General features: G+C 57.9%; 1 protein-coding gene across 1 annotated transcript in view; it reads right to left on the reverse strand.

Moving 5' to 3' along the window:
* The window catches only part of LOC132536504 (coronin-2B-like), a 38,946-nt gene extending 20,456 nt beyond the window's left edge, over positions 1–18,490 (reverse strand). Inside the window, exon 1 of the mRNA XM_060184465.1 lies at positions 18,403–18,490. Coding sequence (XP_060040448.1) covers positions 18,403–18,417 — 15 coding nt within the window. The 5' untranslated portion in view covers positions 18,418–18,490. The remainder of the gene's footprint in view (positions 1–18,402) is intronic.
* Between the last annotated feature and the right edge of the window lie 383 nt (positions 18,491–18,873).

Here is an 18,873-nt window from a genome sequence, read left to right on the forward strand (position 1 = left end):
CTTTACTCCTGTGTGAATGTCACACAGCAGAAAGGACAGTAACAACAAATGCTGGAGAGGTTGTGAGGGCAAAGGAACCCTCCTGCACTGCTGGTGGGAATGCCAACTGGTCCACCCGCTGTGGCGAGCAGTCTGGAGAACTCTCACATGGCTACACGTGGAGCTGCACTGTGGCTGGGCCATAGCACAGAGGGTTAATCCCGGTTCGAGCCCCCTGCAGGTGGGGACCAGGGGTTCGAACTTGGGTCCTTGCGCACTGTAATATGTGCTCTCAACCAGGTGCGCCACCACCTGGCTTCAAATAAATAAATTCTTAAAAAGAAAAAAAAAAAGGAACTTGAGATTTGGGGCAGTCACTCTGGTCTCTTCTGAGAGAGGCCAGAGCGTCATTTGACCCCAGCCTACAAGTGCTGGGGGCAGGATCTGGGGCGCCAGGCGTGCAAGTCCGGGGCTCTGTTTCTGCACATCTCCGGTCTTCTTTATCAGAGCAGATAATAATTTCTGCCTTCCAGTCTGCATTCTCCCAAGATTCCAGGAGGCTGGAGGGCCGGAGCCAGGGGGTGCGGGGAGCCTAACCTCTGATTTTGAGTGGCCAGTGAAGTGAACTGAAGCCTCCACCCCTGACCCTTCTGCTCTGCGGCCTCCCTGCACCTTAACCCTTGCCATCCCAGCTCCCTGTGAGTCCTGGGGAAGCAGCATTATGTTCCCTCTGCTTAGGGAATGCCAATGTCATTCTGTGTCCCAAGACACAGGTGTCACCACAGCAGGGGACGTGCACGGACGAGCCACTGCCAGCAAACTTTACCAAACATGACACCAGAATGACCCCCACCCCCACACACACACACCACCAGCTTTTCTGTACTGCCCACCCCAGAAATCAGGAACAAGGAGGGGAAGAGGGAGGGCTTAAAATGGTGGTACTGGGTATTGAACCTGGGACTTTGGAGCCTCAGGCAGGAAAGTCTCTTTTTAGAACTATGATGCCATCTCCCCACCCTCTCTTCCATCTTCACAGGGTATCTCAGGGCTCCTCTGAGACTGCTCCTCCTCCCTCTCCCTCTCTCTGTCCCTCTCCCTCTCTCTGTCCCTCTCCCTCTCTCTGTCCCTCTCCCTCTCTCTGTCCCTCTCCCTCTCTCTGTCCCTCTCCCTCTCTCTGTCCCTCTCCCTCTCTCTGTTCCTCTCCCTCTCTCTGTCCCTCTCCCTCTCTCTCTGTCCCTCTCCCTCTCTCTCTGTCCCTCTCCCTCTCTCTGTCCCTCTCCCTCTCTCTGTCCCTCTCCCTCTCTCTGTCCCTCTCCCTCTCTCTCTGTCCCTCTCCCTCTCTCTGTCCCTCTCCCTCTCTCTGTCCCTCTCCCTCTCTCTCTGTCCCTCTCCCTCTCTCTGTCCCTCTCCCTCTCTCTCTGTCCCTCTCCCTCTCTCTGTCCCTCTCCCTCTCTCTGTCCCTCTCCCTCTCTCTGTCCCTCTCCCTCTCTCTGTCCCTCTCCCTCTCTCTGTCCCTCTCCCTCTCTCTCTGTCCCTCTCCCTCTCTCTGTCCCTCTCCCTCTCTCTGTCCCTCTCCCTCTTTCTCTGTCCCTCTCCCTCTCTCTGTCCCTCTCCCTCTCTCTGTCCCTCTCCCTCTCTCTGTCCCTCTCCCTCTTTCTCTGTCCCTCTCCCTCTCTCTGTCCCTCTCCCTCTCTCTGTCCCTCTCCCTCTCTCTGTCCCTCTCCCTCTCTCTGTCCCTCTCCCTCTCTCTGTTCCTCTCCCTCTCTCTGTCCCTCTCCCTCTCTCTGTCCCTCTCCCTCTCTCTGTCCCTCTCCCTCTCTCTGTCCCTCTCCCTCTCTCTCTGTCCCTCTCCCTCTCTCTGTCCCTCTCCCTCTCTCTCTGTCCCTCTCCCTCTCTCTCTGTCCCTCTCCCTCTCTCTGTCCCTCTCCCTCTCTCTGTCCCTCTCCCTCTCTCTGTCCCTCTCCCTCTCTCTGTCCCTCTCCCTCTCTCTGTCCCTCTCCCTCTCTCTGTCCCTCTCCCTCTCTCTGTCCCTCTCCCTCTCTCTGTCCCTCTCCCTCTCTCTGTCCCTCTCCCTCTCTCTGTCCCTCTCCCTCTTTCTCTGTCCCTCTCCCTCTCTCTGTCCCTCTCCCTCTCTCTGTCCCTCTCCCTCTCTCTGTCCCTCTCCCTCTCTCTGTCCCTCTCCCTCTCCCTCTCTCTGTCCCTCTCCCTCTCTCTGTCCCTCTCCCTCTCTCTGTCCCTCTCCCTCTCTCTGTCCCTCTCCCTCTTTCTCTGTCCCTCTCCCTCTCTCTGTCCCTCTCCCTCTCTCTGTCCCTCTCCCTCTCTCTGTCCCTCTCCCTCTCTCTGTCCCTCTCCCTCTCCCTCTCTCTGTCCCTCTCCCTCTCTCTGTCCCTCTCCCTCTCTCTGTCCCTCTCCCTCTCTCTGTCCCTCTCCCTCTCTCTGTCCCTCTCCCTCTCTCTCTGTCCCTCTCCCTCTCTCTGTCCCTCTCCCTCTCTCTGTCCCTCTCCCTCTCTCTGTCCCTCTCCCTCTCTCTGTCCCTCTCCCTCTCTCTGTTCCTCTCCCTCTCTCTGTCCCTCTCCCTCTCTCTGTCCCTCTCCCTCTCTCTGTCCCTCTCCCTCTCTCTGTCCCTCTCCCTCTCTCTGTCCCTCTCCCTCTCTCTGTCCCTCTCCCTCTCTCTCTGTCCCTCTCCCTCTCTCTGTCCCTCTCCCTCTCTCTGTTCCTCTCCCTCTCTCTGTCCCTCTCCCTCTCTCTCTGTCCCTCTCCCTCTCTCTCTGTCCCTCTCCCTCTCTCTGTCCCTCTCCCTCTCTCTGTCCCTCTCCCTCTCTCTGTCCCTCTCCCTCTCTCTGTCCCTCTCCCTCTCTCTGTCCCTCTCCCTCTCTCTGTCCCTCTCCCTCTCTCTGTCCCTCTCCCTCTCTCTGTCCCTCTCCCTCTCTCTGTCCCTCTCCCTCTCTCTGTCCCTCTCCCTCTCTCTCTGTCCCTCTCCCTCTCTCTGTCCCTCTCCCTCTCTCTGTCCCTCTCCCTCTCTCTGTTCCTCTCCCTCTCTCTGTCCCTCTCCCTCTCTCTGTCCCTCTCCCTCTCTCTGTCCCTCTCCCTCTCTCTGTCCCTCTCCCTCTCTCTGTCCCTCTCCCTCTCTCTCTGTCCCTCTCCCTCTCTCTCTGTCCCTCTCCCTCTCTCTGTCCCTCTCCCTCTCTCTGTCCCTCTCCCTCTCTCTGTCCCTCTCCCTCTCTCTGTCCCTCTCCCTCTCTCTGTCCCTCTCCCTCTCTCTGTCCCTCTCCCTCTCTCTGTCCCTCTCCCTCTCTCTGTCCCTCTCCCTCTCTCTGTCCCTCTCCCTCTCTCTGTCCCTCTCCCTCTCTCTGTCCCTCTCCCTCTCTCTGTCCCTCTCCCTCTCTCTCTGTCCCTCTCCCTCTCTCTGTCCCTCTCCCTCTCTCTGTCCCTCTCCCTCTCTCTGTCCCTCTCCCTCTCTCTGTCCCTCTCCCTCTGTCCCTCTCCCTCTCTCTGTCCCTCTCCCTCTCTCTGTCCCTCTCCCTCTCTCTGTCCCTCTCCCTCTCTCTGTCCCTCTCCCTCTCTCTGTCCCTCTCCCTCTCTCTGTCCCTCTCCCTCTCTCTGTCCCTCTCCCTCTCTCTGTCCCTCTCCCTCTCTCTGTTCCTCTCTCTCTTTGCTCCTCTCCCTCTCTCTGTTCCTCTCTCTCTGTTCCTCTTCCTCTCTCTGTACACACACACACACACCCTCACAGATAAAGGAGCCATTTACTGTCGTTCTGATTCTTGAGGTCATCCTTTCCAACCCCACACAAAGCTGCTCACAGAACATGCTGGTTTAGGGAGCTCAATGGGCGCCTTTATCCCCTGCGCCTGGGGCCTGGGCCGGCGTGTGAGCCTCTGGGGCCTCCTTCATTAGCTCGGCCTCACTGGATCTGTTCTGTGCACCCCACACCCTGGGGACAGGCCTCAGGAGGAGGAACTTGGGACCAGCTCAGCCTCCAGTAGTTGCGGTAGTGGCAGCAATAATAATAATTAATAATGATGATGATGATTAGCTGACAGGGAGTCCTTTCACACTCACAGGACGTGTTGTCACCACTCACGCCGAAACACCCCCCGGAAGCAGAGGCCATATTTAATGAGACCTCACTCAGTGTGCCACAGTAACAACGCTCATCTGATGTCCCGAGAGGACATGCTGTAATTAGCTGTGACAATGGCTATGAGCTCTGACAGCCGGCACATGTGTGGAAGGTGTCCCTGATGTCAGAGGCGGCACATCAGGCAGGGCGTACGGTCTAAACCACGCAGCGGGAGAACAGCCCGGCACAGCGCTGGATGATGAAACGAGGACCCTGGAAAGGACCTGAACACACGCGGAAAAGGCGATTGAACAAGGACCCGGAGAGCCGCTCGGCATGACGCGGCACAGGACTCACACGCCTGAGGCCCCGGGTTCAGTTCCTAGCACTGCCATGTGGCCATGTGCCAGAGCTGAGTGGTGCTCTGGTCTCTCATAACGAGTAAATAGGTAGATTACTATGGTTATTTTTAAAGATTTTATTTATTGAGTCATGAGAATTAGGAGGAGAGAGAAAGAACTGGACTCTGTGCAGCTGGGGATTGAACTCAAGACCTCACGCTTGAGAGCCCAACATTTTATCCACTGCACCATGTCCTGGACCACAATAGGTGGATTATTTTAAAAGCTTTAGGATAAGGGGGGGTCTTGCTAATGTAGAGGGGGGTATCATGAGGACTGGAGATGACACCAACAACTTATTCCCATCCTTCCACCGGCCAGACTCTCAAAGCTCTCTGTCTGTCTTCTCCAGCTCCCTCCCGCCTCCATTTCTCTCTGTCCTGTCAGATAAAAAAGGAGAAAATGGCTTCTGGGAGTGGTGGGCTTGTAGTGCCGGCAGTAAGATCCAGTGGTAATCCTGGTGGCAATAAGTAAATAACTAAAAATAAATAAATAACTAAATAAAAAAAAGCAAGAGGCCGGGCGGTGTTGCACCTGGCTAAGTGCACACATCACCATTCTCAAGGACCCAGGCCTGAGACCCTACTCCCCATCTGGAGGGAGGACACTTCACAAACAGCTAAGCAGATCTGTCTCTCTCCCTCTCAATTTCTCTTTTTTAAATTTATTTTTTAATTTATTTATTTTCCCTTTTTTTCCCCCAATGTTGCTTAACATTGTTGTGGCTATTGATGTCATCATTGTTGGGTAGGACAGAGAGAAATGGAGAGAGGAGGGGAAGACAGAGAGGGGGAGAGAAAGACAGACACCTGCAGACCTGCTTCACTGCCTGGGAAGCGACTCCCCTGCAGGTGGGGAGCCGGGGGCTCGAACCGGGATCTTGTGCCGGTCCTTGTGCTTCACCCACTGCACCACCACCCGACTCCCTCCTTCTCAATTTTTATTATTATTATTACCATAGTACCGCTCAGATCTGGCTTACGGTGATGCGGGGGATTGAATCTGGCACCTTGTAACCTCAAGCATGAGAGTCTGTTTGCGTAACTATTAAGGTATCTACTCCCACCCTCAATTTCTATAATTTGTTTATTTTACCAGAGCCCCACTCAGCCCTGGTTTATGGTGGTGCAGGGGATTGAACCTGGAACTCTGGAGCCTCAGGCATCAATTTCTCTCTGTCTTGTCAAGTTAAAAGGGAGAAAGACAGAAAGAAAAAAAAAAAAGAAAGAAAGAAAGGGTGGCTGCTGGGAGTGGTGGATTTATAGTGCTGGCACTGAGTCCCTGGTGGCAAAAGAAGGAAGGAAGACAGGAAGGAAGGAAGGAAGGAAGGAAGGCAGGAAGGAAGATGTGGAATTAGAAGCAAGCCATGAATTCTGCATAGCAAAGAAGCCACCAGCATGGCGCAAAGAGAGGAGACACAGACAGCAAGTGCTAAAATCTGAGCTGGAGAAGAGACCACCAGGGATCCTGTGCGCGTGTGCGGCCCGGAGAAAAAATAAAACGCCTGGGAAGGCACCTGGGAAGCAGGACAGTGGAGGGAGGGACGGGCTGACAAGGGTCCCTCTCACAAGACACGGCCACCTGGGGGTGACGGGGGGGGGGGGTGGTGGCGCTGACCCGTCCTGGCTTCTGGTGTCTGGCCCCTCAACTCCTGTGTTATTTTCCTCTGGCTGCTGCCCCGCCCAACCTCCTCCCTGCACCCCCCCAGGCCTGAGGACCTGCCCTCCTTTCCCCAATGGGGGCTGGGGGACACAACAGTCTGTCCCCTGGCCTGAGGTCACAGGACGCTGGAGGGACTCTGAGGCCCCAGAGCCACAGCCCTAAAGACACCCAGGTCTGAGCCCCCCGGGGCAGTGAGGGTGAAGGGGGGCACAGGACAGGGCGTGGATGCTGGGACCCGGCCGGGGTGATGGTCAGGGAACCTGAGAGGCTCGAAGCTCGCTGTGCTGATGGCCCTGTGGTTTGGGGCACTTTGCTCCAGGGAGAATGGTGGGAGCTGGGGGTGGGGCTGGAGGCCTGAGATCCACCCTGGTGCCCCCATCCAGCTCCTGGCTCCTGCCCCCCAACCTGGATAAAAGGGGACCCCCTGGGAGGGGAGGGGTGTGAGTGACAATGAAGCAGGGCGGGTCAGCAGCATGTGGTTCTCTGGGGTCCCAGGCAGTGGTCTCCATTCTGCTTCAAGGGCTGAGACAGGCTTCCCCACTCCTGACCTGGCTTTCTCCCTCCCATCCACTCTGCCACCCCCTCCAGGTCTGGGGCTCCAGAGAGGAAGTGGATGTCCACCCTGGTCTGTGCACTCAGCCACCCCTCCCCAGGTACCCCAGTGTAAAATGTCCCTGGGGCACAAGCAGAGCTTGGGAGTGACACCCCAGGAAGGCTTCCTGGAGGAGGGTGCACCTGAGCCAGGTGTCCTTCGAGGACCACAGCTTCCACCTTTGAGAAAGATCTACGGAACATGTGAGCTGATTCTGTCTTTAACAATGTCCTTGCCGTTTGTTTGGTTAAAGGTTCCATGTATTCCCCCTGTCCCCATCTGCAGAGAGTAAACTTCACGAGTGGAGGAGCAGGGCTGCAGGCGTCTGTCTCTCTTCCTGTCTACCTCCCCACCCCCTCTTGATTTCTCTCTGTTTCTAGCTAATAATAATAATAAAATGTCATTTACAAACCCTTGTTGTTGTCATTATTATTGCTGTCATTGCTGTTGTTGCTGGATAGGACAGAGAGAAATGGAGAGAGGAGGGGAAGACAGAGAGGGGGAGAGAAAGATGGACACCTGCAGACCTGCTTCACTGCCTGGGAAGCGACTCCCCTGCAGGTGGGGAGCTGGGGGCTTGAACCAGGATCCTTACGCCGGTCCTTGTGCTTTGTGCCACCTGTGCTTAACCCACTGCGCTACCGCCCAATCCCTTTTTAATATATATATATATATATATATTATATTTACTTATTTATTCCTTTTTGTTACCCTTGTTGTTCTATTGTTGTAGTTATTATTGATGTCGTCGTTGTTGAATAGACAGAAAGAAATGGAGAGAGGAGGAGAAGACAGAGAGGGGGAGAGAAAGACAGACACCTGCAGACCTGCTTCACCGCCTGTGAAGCGACTCCCCTGCAGGTGGGGAGCCGGGGGCTCAAACTGGGATCCTTAGGCCGGTCCTCGCGCTTTGCGCCACCTGCGCTTAACCCGCTGTGTTACTGCCCGACTCTCCCTTTTTAATATTTCTAATGAAAGAGATAAAGAGCCCAGAGCTCTACTGAGCTCTGGCTGATGGTGGTACCGGGGACTGAACCTGAGACCCCAGAGCCTCAGGCAGGAGAGTCTTTGCAGAACCCCCGTGCTGTCTCCTCATTCTTGTTGTTGTTGTTACTATTATTACTATTTAAAAAAATATTTACTTATTTGTTTCCTTTTGTTGGTCTTGTTTTTTTTATTGTTGTAATCACTATTGTTGTCATTGATGTTATCGTTGTTGGACAGGACAGAGAGAAATGGAGAGAGGAGGGGAAGACAGAGAGGGGGAGAGAAAGACAGACACCTGCAGACCTGCTTCACCGCCTGGGAAGCGACTCCCCTGCAGGTGGGGAGCTGGGGCTTCGAACCGGGATCCTTACGCCGGTCCTTGCGCTTTGCGCCACATGCACTTAACCCGCTGTGCTACCGCCTGACTCCCACTATTATTACTATTATTCCCTTTGACCAGAGCCCTGCTCAGCCCTGGCTGACGGTGGTGCTGGGGTCTGATCCTGGGACCTCGGAAGTTCAGGCAGGAGAGTCTTTTTTGTAGAACCACTCGGCTGTGCCCATGTGTGTGTCTATGTGTGAATGAGTGTGTGTCTGCTTGTTGAACTTGTGTCTGTGTGTCTGTACGATGTGTGTCTGTGCACATGCGTGCCTGTGTCTGTCTGTGCCTGTGTGTGCACTGAGGGCCGTTTGCCTCCTGGGTGGAGACAGCCCCTGTCCAGCTCCGTGGGGGCTGACAGAAAGGCTCCTTGTCTCTCCAGCGCTGGGCTGGGGGTGGGGGTGGGCAGCGGCCTCCTCAGTGGCCTTGGTGGCTGTGCAGAGGCTGCCCCGGACCCCAAGTCCCCTCTGAGGGGGCTGTGGCCTGGACATGGACCCTGGGAAGGGTTGGGGGGACCTGGACCCCTTTCCAAGGATCAGCTCATTAGGGCTCATCCTCCATCGCCATGGCAACCCAGTCCCCAGAGCCCTGAGTCCGGCACAATTAGAGGAGGAGCTTCTGAGGGTGAGGGGGCGGGGGGGGGGGGGGGGGCTGCTGCCTTTGAGCAGGTGGGCTGGGCCAGGGTGCAGGAAGGCTGTTTGTCCCAGTGACATAAGTCCCTCCTGGTTCAGAGGAGACAGACAGCCAATAACCCCCCTCAAATGACACCCCCCACGTGGCCAGGCAGAGGGGACATTCCAGGGACTCAGAGGTGCCCCATGGGGAGATGGAAGCCAGTCAGGGTCATGCCGACATAGCAGTGACCTGAGTCGGACAGAGTGTGAAGGCAGGGCAGAGCAAAGCAGGCTCCCTGGAGGAGGGGGCCTCTGCTCTGGGCCTTGGATACACTGGGTCAGGCCTTGGAGAGAGAAGAAATGTCAAACAAGTACAAACTGGGTCCCAGGGTTCAAGAACAGGTCACCGGGTGGGGCACCTGTCTCGCTGTGAGGGTGGCCCAGGCTCAGACCCGGCACCATTTGGGAAGGGGCCACAGCACGAGGGGAAGCTCGGGCGCTGTTGTGCGTCTCTCTCTCTTTTTGGCTATTTGGATGAAGACAGTGGAGCTTCATGCGAGGGGCCCTAAAGTGTGTCTGGCTTCAGGGTTCGACACACCCCACACAGGCTGCAGCCAGGTTGACCACTCAGTCCCACTCTGTCCCCAAGACAGCAGAGCCGGGACCTGGGTGAGACCCAGCGCCCTCTCACTCCCAGCACATACCCCCTCTGCAGCCCGGTGGTGGACTCTACGCACACCATGGTGGAGGGACTCCGGCAGCAGCCCCTCTCTGCAGAGCTGGCCAGAGGCCCAGAGCCCAGGCAGGATGTACAGCTGAGGGAGAGACTGTGGGAAAGGCTTCCCTGGGGGGAGAGGAGAGGCAGAGAGTCCCACCCGCTTCCCTACCCCCCCCCCAGCCCCACCCTGTAAGCACACAGGCTGGCTCGGACCCCTGGCCGGGCTGGAAGAATTCCTCCTGCTGGCTGCTCCAGGCGGCGGGAAGCAGGGGCCCTGCTTGGAGGATGTGCCGGTAAACAGCCGCTCTCCCTCCCGCTTCCGGAAGATTCCTGGACAAACACAGCTGCCTTTGATCTCAGAAGGAGGAGCTGCACTCCAAGGACCCCCACGGTCTGGCCCACCCATGGGAACCATAGCAGGGCTGGTCCCTGGGGACACTCACCCACTGCTGGCTCCTCTCAGAAGGGGGGTTTCTCAGGCCTGCCTCCCCAGCCTGCTGTTTTGGGGGGCTCTCCAGACCACGGGGGTGGGGACCTGCAGAGCTTTGAGGGGTAGGGCCGGCTCCCAAGCAGTTTCTCTGTCTCTATCCAAAGACCAGGCAGGGAGCATAGTGCCGGCGCTGAGGGTGGGGGGAGTGTGGACCAGACCCTGGAAACACCCCCTGAGCAGCACAGCCTGGCCTGAGGGAGCTGCACCTTTTAGGTCATTCCTCCACAGATCACAGCACCAGCAGGAAATAGGCCGAGCCCTTGAGGACAGATTTGTGACAGTAAGCAGCTGTGTCAGGTCACAGAAACCCCCTTCCCTGGCCACCAAGCTTCCTGGAACCCCAAATTCCCCCAGCTCTCCTGCAGGACGATCTTCGACCAGGAGCTCAGCACAGAACATTCTGGAATGAGTCTCTTGCCCATCCGAGGCCCAAGTCCTGGGAACCCCAGCAGAGTCCTAGGCGGACAGCTAAAATGGCTTGCTGCTGAGGCCCCCAGGCGGGAGGGGAAGCTCCTGGCCAGGAGCGCAGGGATGGCGGCGGAGCCCCAGACTGGCTGCAACCAGGCTCGAGCTCATTGGTCAAGAAGGGCTGGAGACCCTGGACAGACCCCCCCCCCCAATCCACCAGGCCCCGGGGTTGGGGGGGGTTGGCAGCAAAAGGGAGGGTGTCCCTCTATCTGACAGAAAACCTCCGACCTGCTGGGTGACCTCTGACCTAAGTGACCTTCTACCTCCTGGGTGACTGCTGACCTCCCGGGGCCTCTCTGTGCCCGGTTCCTCACCGGGAAGGGGGAGACAGCCGGAAGCCACACCCCAAGTTGCTCTGAGGGTCAATAGTGGGTCTAGGTGTCCAGCAGACCGCAGCCTGCCACCTGGGACCCCCTCCAGCTTCTGCAGGAGGGAGGGATTCTGCTTTGTTGCCATTTGAACCCACAACCGGAGTCGTCCGTAGTCTGTCCACTCAAACTCCTGTCCCTCCCAGGAGGGGCCCCTCTTATCCAGGTGGGGGGGTCAGCAGCTGGATGGGGGCATCTGGAAGGGTCTCAGGGCCCCAGCCCCCCTCTCCAGGCACAGAGCTTCTCACACACCGTCCTGGGCCCTAGCCTGCTCCCCAAGGTGCTCCCCAAGGTGCTCCCCGCAGCGCTCCCCACTGCAATCCCGGGTGTGGGCAACAGGCCCGGGGGCTGTTTTGGGGGCTCATGCTCCCTGTTCTTTTCCTGACACCCCCCACTCAGCTTTCTGACTCTCCAGAGTCACCCCCCCCCATCAGTGACGTGTCCCCCGACCCCCCGCCCCGTCCTTCACTGTGACACTCCTCTGCTGTTCTCTCTGCCAGGTGGTGTCTGCAGCTAGGCTGGCTGGCAGGCCTGCGCCCCCTGTTCCCTCAGGCAGCACCCCTGTCTGGATCCTCTCTGGATCATGTCCAGAGAAGGCAGCAGGCAACTCCTGCCTGAGCTCCGGCCACCTGTGTGACCCTGGGGCTTGTGCTCCCGGTCACCCGCCATCCTGGGGCGCAGGGTCCACCTGGAGAGGAGCTCGCAGTGAGGAATAGGCCACAGAGGCCCCCTAGTTCGCCCCCACCCCACTCCCCCGGCTAGGCTGGCTCCGCGGACGGAGAAGGGGTCTGCCGGTCACTCCTCTCTGTGCCCCTGGGCTGGCCGATTGTTCAGGCCACAATGTTCAGAAGAAACAACCTCCACACTCACCCTCGGCTGCAGGACCCCAGATGCCAGCCTCCAGACAGGCCACTTTTGTCCCTCATGTCACAACGGAAGGGCCACTGGGAGGCCCTGGTCTTTGGTGGGGGGTGGGGGTGGGGGTGGCTAGGGGGTCAGGCAGGTGTAGCCCCAGTGGGTGGGTGAGCTGGAGGTCAGAGGAAGCCTCCAGAATTGGGCAGTGTGTCCCCAAGCCTGCATGTCTGGGTGGGGAAGGGAGGTGGGTGCAGGTTACAGCTCAGGACACGCAGGCGTGGGGTCTCAAGCTTAAGCCTCAGCACGCCACATGTCAGAGCGCTGCTCCGGTTCTTTCTCTCAAGAAATAACTCAAGTGGGGGGGCTGGGCGGTGGTGGCATACCCGGTTAAGTGCATGTGTGACCGAGCTCAAGGATGCTCCCCCCTTGCAGGGGGGAAGCTTCATGAGTGGTGGGGCAGTGCTGCCAGTATCATTCTGTCTCTCTCCCTCTCCTTTTAAACTTTTTAAAAATTATCTTTATTTACTTCTTGGACAGAGACAGCCAGAAGGGGGAGGGAAAGAGGGAGAGAGAGACGCCTGCACCCTGCTTCACCACTTGGGAAGCTTTCCCCCTGCAGATGGGCACTGGGGGCTTAAACCCGGGTCTTTGCACATTGAAACATGTGCATCAACCAGCTGTGCTACCACCCAGCCCCTCTCTCTTCCTCTCTATCTCCCCTCCCCTCTCAGTTTTTCTCTGTTCTATCAAATAAGATAAACAAAGTTTAAAAATTTTTTTATTTTTAAAGATTTTTTATTTTTTATTAATATTTATTTATTCTCTTTTGTTGCCCTTGTTTTATTGTTGTAGTTATTATTGTTGTTGTTACTTATGTCGTCATTGTCGGACAGGACAGAGAGAAATGGAGAGAGGAGGCGGAGACAGAGAGGGGGAGAGAAAGACAGACACCTGCAGACCTGCTTCACCGCCTGTGAAGTGACTCCCCTGCAGGTGGGGAGCCGGGGGCTCGAATCAGGATCCTTATACTGGTCCTTGCGTTTTGCACCACCTGAGCTTAACCCGCTGTACTACTGCCTGACTCCCAAAACAAAGTTTTTTTAAAAAAGAAGAAATAACTGAAACCTATTTTTTTCCTTTTGCCTCCAGTGTTACCCCTGGGCCTTAGTGTCTGCACTATGAATCTACTGCTCCTGGTGGCCATTTTTTCCATTTTATTGGATAGAACAGAGAGAAATTGAGAGAGGAGGGGAGATAGAAAGGGAGAGAGACAGACAGAGAGACACCTGCAGACCTGCTTCACTACTCGTGAAGTGACACCCCCCCCCCCGCAAGTGGGGAGCTGGGGACTTGAACCTGGATCCTTGTGCTGGTCCTTGTGCTGACTACTATGGGCGCCTAACCAGGTACACCACCGCTTGGCCCTATAGCTGAAATCTTTATGAAAACTGCAAAAACAAAAACAAACAAAGAAACAAAAACGTTTTGGTCCTGCCAGTGATGCCTCTTTCTGGAAGGAGGGAGGGCCATTAAGGGGCCAAGTGCTGGCATCAAAGCTTCTGGCTCCAAGTCACACATGGGCCGCTCTGCCGGGTGTGGCTGTCTGTTTACTCCTCTGTCAAGAGGGGACACTCCCCCAGGCCTCCTTTGGGGGGTCCAGCAGCCTCACCCACGCTGCTTTCTGCCAGCCCAGGCGGCCAGGCTCTGGGTCCTGCCCTCTCCCAGGACCAGCTGATCCACTGGCCGGGGGCTGCCCCCTCTCCCCCTAGTCAGTCACAGCCCTGGGCCTGCAGGGAGGAGTGAGGGCTGCTCCTGCACCCCACCCCACCCCAGCAGCTGGTCCCCACTCCAGGCTCACAAAGGACACTCCTCCACAGCTGCTTCTCACGCGGAAACCATCACTTGGTGTCCGTCCCCTGGCAAGACCGCTGGGCCAGCTGCTCCTAGCTTCCTGCCTGGCTGCATCACCCCCTGAGCTGGGCAGGTGGAAGGGGACCCAGAGGGATCGACATAGAGGAATCTGCACATTCTCTCCTCTCCTGGGGCTGGGACAGTCTGCGCCGGCTGGCACAGCTAAGTCAGACAGGGCGGGTAGTGCCAGGGGCCAGGATCCAGGGATAGGAGGCTGTGCCTGCTGGCCAGCCTGGAGAGCAGTGGAAAGACTGACTTGGGGACCAGGCTGCCAGGCCTCTGAGCCTGCTGGCTCTGAGCCCCAGGGATGGCCTGTGGGGGTGGGGCCCTGGACAGAGAGCTAAGACCCAGGCCACACTCCTGGAGGCTCACCCACCCCCATTCCGGTTGGCCTTCTGCCCTGAGAGCAAACTGCAACTTAAAGGCTTTGAAAGACTTTCACTAAAGGGGGCCAGGTGGTGGTGCACCTGGTTGAGCTCACACATTGCAGTGCGGAAGGACATAGGTTCAAGCCCCTCGTCCCCACCTGCAGGGGGAAAGTTTCACGAGTGGTGAAGCAGGGCTGCAGGTGTCTCTCTCCTCTCAGTCTCTCTCTGTCTCTAATACATATATAAATAAATAAAATTTAAAAAGTGTATTTGATATAGTACTAAGCTCAAAGACCTGTGTAAGGATCCAGGTTGAGCCCCCAGCTATCAACCTGTAGGAGGAATGCTTCATGAGTGGTGAAGCAGGGCTGCAGGTGTCTCTCTGTCTCTTCCCCTCTCTCTCTCCCTCCTCTTTCAATTTCTTTGTCTCTATCCAATAATAATAATAATAATAATAATAATAATAATAATAATAATAATAAAAGACATTTACTCATCAACAGTGAGAGAGCAAAAACCAGAACGCCGTTCTAGCACAGGCAGCAATGGGAATTGAACTAGGGACACCCCCGCCTCCAAGTCCTACACTCCGTCCACTGTACACCCCTGGACCTAAGCTAAGCCTGCTCTGGGCGCGGCCCTGGGTTCAGCCTCCCTCTCCGGCCTCCAACAAGCACAGATCTTCCGGAAAACAAAGCTACTGGATGGCGCCCTTCCCCTCACGCTCCTGGAGGGCAGCAGAGCCCATGGCCAGGGCCCGGCTCTCTGGGGTGCAGGGAAAGCCCTGCTCTGCCTCCCTGAATGTGGAGAGCAGACTCCGCACCAAGATAGGCCGCTCCGACCTAGGTCTGCAGGCCCGGGGACCCCTAGGGGTGTGGGCACACCCCCAGGGATGCGATGGGGAGGGCACTGGGGCTCGTGAGAGCTGGGCACCCGGCTCACCTGGGTGACTGGCACGGAGCTGCAGGCTTGCTCAGAGAGAAAGGCAGGGCCAGACACATGTACTGCCCCTCCACACCTCACACAGGGACTTTGGTTTTTATACTTTAAAAAAAAAGACTTATTTTTTCATGATAGAGAACATGAGAGAGAGAGAGAGAGAGAAAGAGAGAGAGAGAGAATTCCAGAGCACCCCTCTGGCACACATGCTGCCAGGAATCACGCTCAGGACTCATAGTTATTTCTCAGGTTATTTCTCAGGCGGCACTTTCAATACATTTTAAAAACATGGAGTTTATTTCCAGCATGAGACCAGAGCACTGCTCAACTCTGCCTATGGTGGAGTAGGGGACTGAACCTACAGCCTGTAGGTGGGGCCCAGACAGAGCATCTGGGAGAAAGAGCCCTGAGGTCAGAGGGGGCTTCCCCTGCTAGCCCTGACCAGCGCCCCCCCCAAGATGACAGAGGGCTGGGGAGCTGCACAGGTGACCCACTGTCCACCTCTCCGCTCTTCTCCCTCACAGAAACCAAGGCAGCTTTCTCCTCTCTCTCTCTCTCTCTCTCTCTCTCACACACACACACACACTCTCTCACACACACACACACATATACTCTTACACACAAACACACACACACACTCACTCTTACACACACAATACTCTTACACACAAACACACACACTCTCACACACACATACACACTCACACACACATACACAATACTCTTACACACACTCACACACTCACACACACACTCTCACACACTCACACACCCTCTTACACACACACTCACACTCTCACACACACTCTCACACACTCTCTCTCACACACACACACTCTTACACACACACATACTCTTACACACAAACACACACTCTCACACACTCACACACACATACACAATACTCTTACACACACTCTCACACACTCACACACACACTCTCACACACTCACACACACTCTCACACACATACTCACACTCTCACACACTCACACACACTCACTCTTACACACACATACTCTTACACACAAACACACACACTCTCTCACACACATACACACTCACACACACATACACAATACTCTTACACACACACTCTCACACACACACTCTCACACACTCTTACACACATACTCTTACACACACACTCACACTCTCACACACACACTCACACACTCACTCTTACACACACACATACTCTTACACACAAACACACACACACTCTCACACACTCACACACACACATACACAATACTCTTACACACACACTCTCACACACACACTCTCACACACACACACACTCACACACACACATACACAATACTCTTACACACACACTCTCACACACACACTCTCACACACACACACTCACACACACACATACACAATACTCTTACACACACACTCTCACACACACACACTCACACTCACACACACACACACACACACACACTCTTACACACACACTCACACTCTCTCTCACACACACACTCTCTCTACAGGAGTTTCAAGACTAGTCCCCCCCCCACTTTGCCACCTGTACCTCACCACACAGGGGTCTGGGGGTGCAGGGTGGAGAGTGGGAGACAGAGTCCCACCTCCTCCAGGGAAGGGCTCCTGAGAATCGTGCAGCCTGTACTGTGACTCTGTGTGGCCCTGGCTACTGGTGGCACCTGGCCTCAAACTGGGGACTTCATGCCGGTAAGTCCCGTGTTCTGTTGCTGTGCCATCTCCCCAGCCCTGCTGTCCAGTCCCCCAGTTCCGAGAGGGGCAGCTGGCAGGCGGGGCCCCCGCCGTGTCCACCCTGCAGTTGTCGGGCAGTGACCCCATGGGTCCCTGGTAGCATCCTCCCTCATTTCCGTGTTATAAGCAGACCCCCACAGGGGACAGCGAGTCCCCCACCCTTCGGCTCAGTGGTTGGGACCTGAGGGCCACTTTGGGATTAGCGGCCAGACCCTTGGGCTCCCAGAGCATTAGGGACCCTTCTAGAAGGCATGGGGGGCTTCCAGGCAGCAGAGCTATCCCACCCCCTCCTTCAGCCCCCTGCCCCCTGGCTCCAGAGGCAGAGAGAGGAGAAGGTTATAGTAGGGATTTCCTCTAATCCTCTGTGGCTTAAAAGGATACCTTGGGGGGCAGGGAGGTCACCAAGGGGTCTGTGGATGCCATGGGGGGCAGGGAGGTCGCCAAGGGGTCTGTGGATGCCATGGGGGGGCAGGGAGGTCACCAAGGGGTCTGTGGATGCCATGGGGGGGGCAGGGAGGTCACCAAGGAGTCTGTGGATACCATGGGGGGGCAGGGAGGTCGCCAAGGGGTCTGTGGATGCCATGGGGGGGCAGGGAGGTCACCAAGGGGTCTGCGGATGCCATGGAAGGGGCAGGGAGGTGACCAAGGGGTCTGCGGATGCCATGAAGGGCAGGGAGGTCATCAAGGGGTCTGCGAATGCCATGGAAGGGGCAGGGAGGTCACCAAGGGGTCTGCGGATGCCATGGGGGGCAGGGAGGTCACCAAGGGGTCTGCAGGCCGACTGCCGATGGGGATCCTTGCTGGGAGCCCAGGGTCCATGCCTGCAGATGGGCACAGCTCCCCCCTCCCCCAGCACCCAGGGCACCCGGGAGCCCGTGCCCAGCAGGCTAGACCAGGCCGCAGAGGGTACCAGCCCCAGCAGGAAGCTCTCTGGGCCCCTCTCCCCGCTGAAGGGCTGGACACGCCTTCCTGCAGCCCCCCACCGCCCCCAGCCTGGCTGTCATCACCAGCCTCGCCCCGCCCCTTGTGCTCCAAGAAGCCCTGACCACTCCAAGAAGCCCTGACCAGGGCTGGGGAGCCCCTCGGCCCCCATTTCATCTCCAAGGCCAGTCTTGCATCTGAGCCTTAAAGCACCCCCAATGAACGTACCAAGTAACCCCCAACAAATGCAGGCCTCGGGGGTCCTGGGGAGCCCCCCACCCCAGCTCTCTCCCTCCCGGAAGCCAGTTGACCCGGTGCTGGTCTGGGTGCTGTGAGCCCTGACCCCCTTCCGGAAGTTTGGGGGCGCAGCTCCGCTCTACCGTGCCGGCTGCCCCCAGCCCCCGACCCCAACCCCCAGCCCCAGGGGAGGCTCAGGCCCAGAGAGACGGGCAGGGGTGTGGGGTGGCGCAGAGGGGGCGGAGCGGCGGCCTCCCTCCTCCCACTAGCGTGGGCGCTGTCCCAGGCGGTCGCATTTCCTCTTAACTCCTTCCTCCCCGGCGCGGAAGCCCCCCATCTCTCCCATAAGGGGGTGGGGGTCTCGGGAGCGCCCTGTGGTGGAAGCAAGTCCCTACGCCCCCCCCCCCCAGCTGCTCAGGGCAGGGGGAGCTGGGCGGGGCAGTGGGGGGTGCAGGGAGGCCTCGCCTCCCATCCCGGGCGCCCCGCACCCCCAAACCCGCAGGCCCGCAAGGGGTGGGGGGCGAGCACTGCGGGTCCGGCGGGCGCGGCGGGGTGGCCGGGTCCGAGCCGCATTGGCCGCGGGGGCTCCTGCTCCGTCCCTCCGCCGTCTCGGGGTGCGGGGAGCGGGGAGCGGGGAGCGGGGAGCGGGGGCGCACCCATCCCCCAGCCAAGGCCGGGTCGGGGTCGGGGGTCCGGGTGACACTCACCTTTGTGACAGTCATGCAGGCGGAGCGGGGGCGCGGGAGGCTGGCTCAGCCCGGGAGCATCGATAATGGATAAGGGGAGGAGGGAGGGGTGAGGGGAGGGAGGGGAGGAGGAGGGAGGGCTGAGGGGAGGGAGGAGTTAGGAGGGGAGGGAGGGGGGAGTGGGGAGGGGAGGAGGAGAGCGGGGAGGAGGGGAGCGGGGAGGGGAGGAGAGGGAGCGGGGAGGAGGGGAGCGGGGAGGGGAGGAGAGGGAGCGGGTGAGGAGGGGGAGCGGGGAGGGGAGGAGAGGGAGCGGGGAGGAGGGGGAGCGGGGAGGGGAGGGGAGGGAGCGGGAGGAGGGGGGCGGGGAGGGGAGGAGAGGGAGCGGGGAGGAGGGGGAGCGGGGAGGGGAGGAGAGGGAGCGGGGAGGAGGGGGGCGGGGAGGGGAGGAGAGGGAGCGGGAGGGGAGGAGGCGGAGGGGCGAGGGCAGGAGGG

This window comes from Erinaceus europaeus, unplaced genomic scaffold (genome assembly GCF_950295315.1).
Source record: "Erinaceus europaeus unplaced genomic scaffold, mEriEur2.1 scaffold_957, whole genome shotgun sequence".
NCBI lineage: Eukaryota > Metazoa > Chordata > Mammalia > Eulipotyphla > Erinaceidae > Erinaceus > Erinaceus europaeus.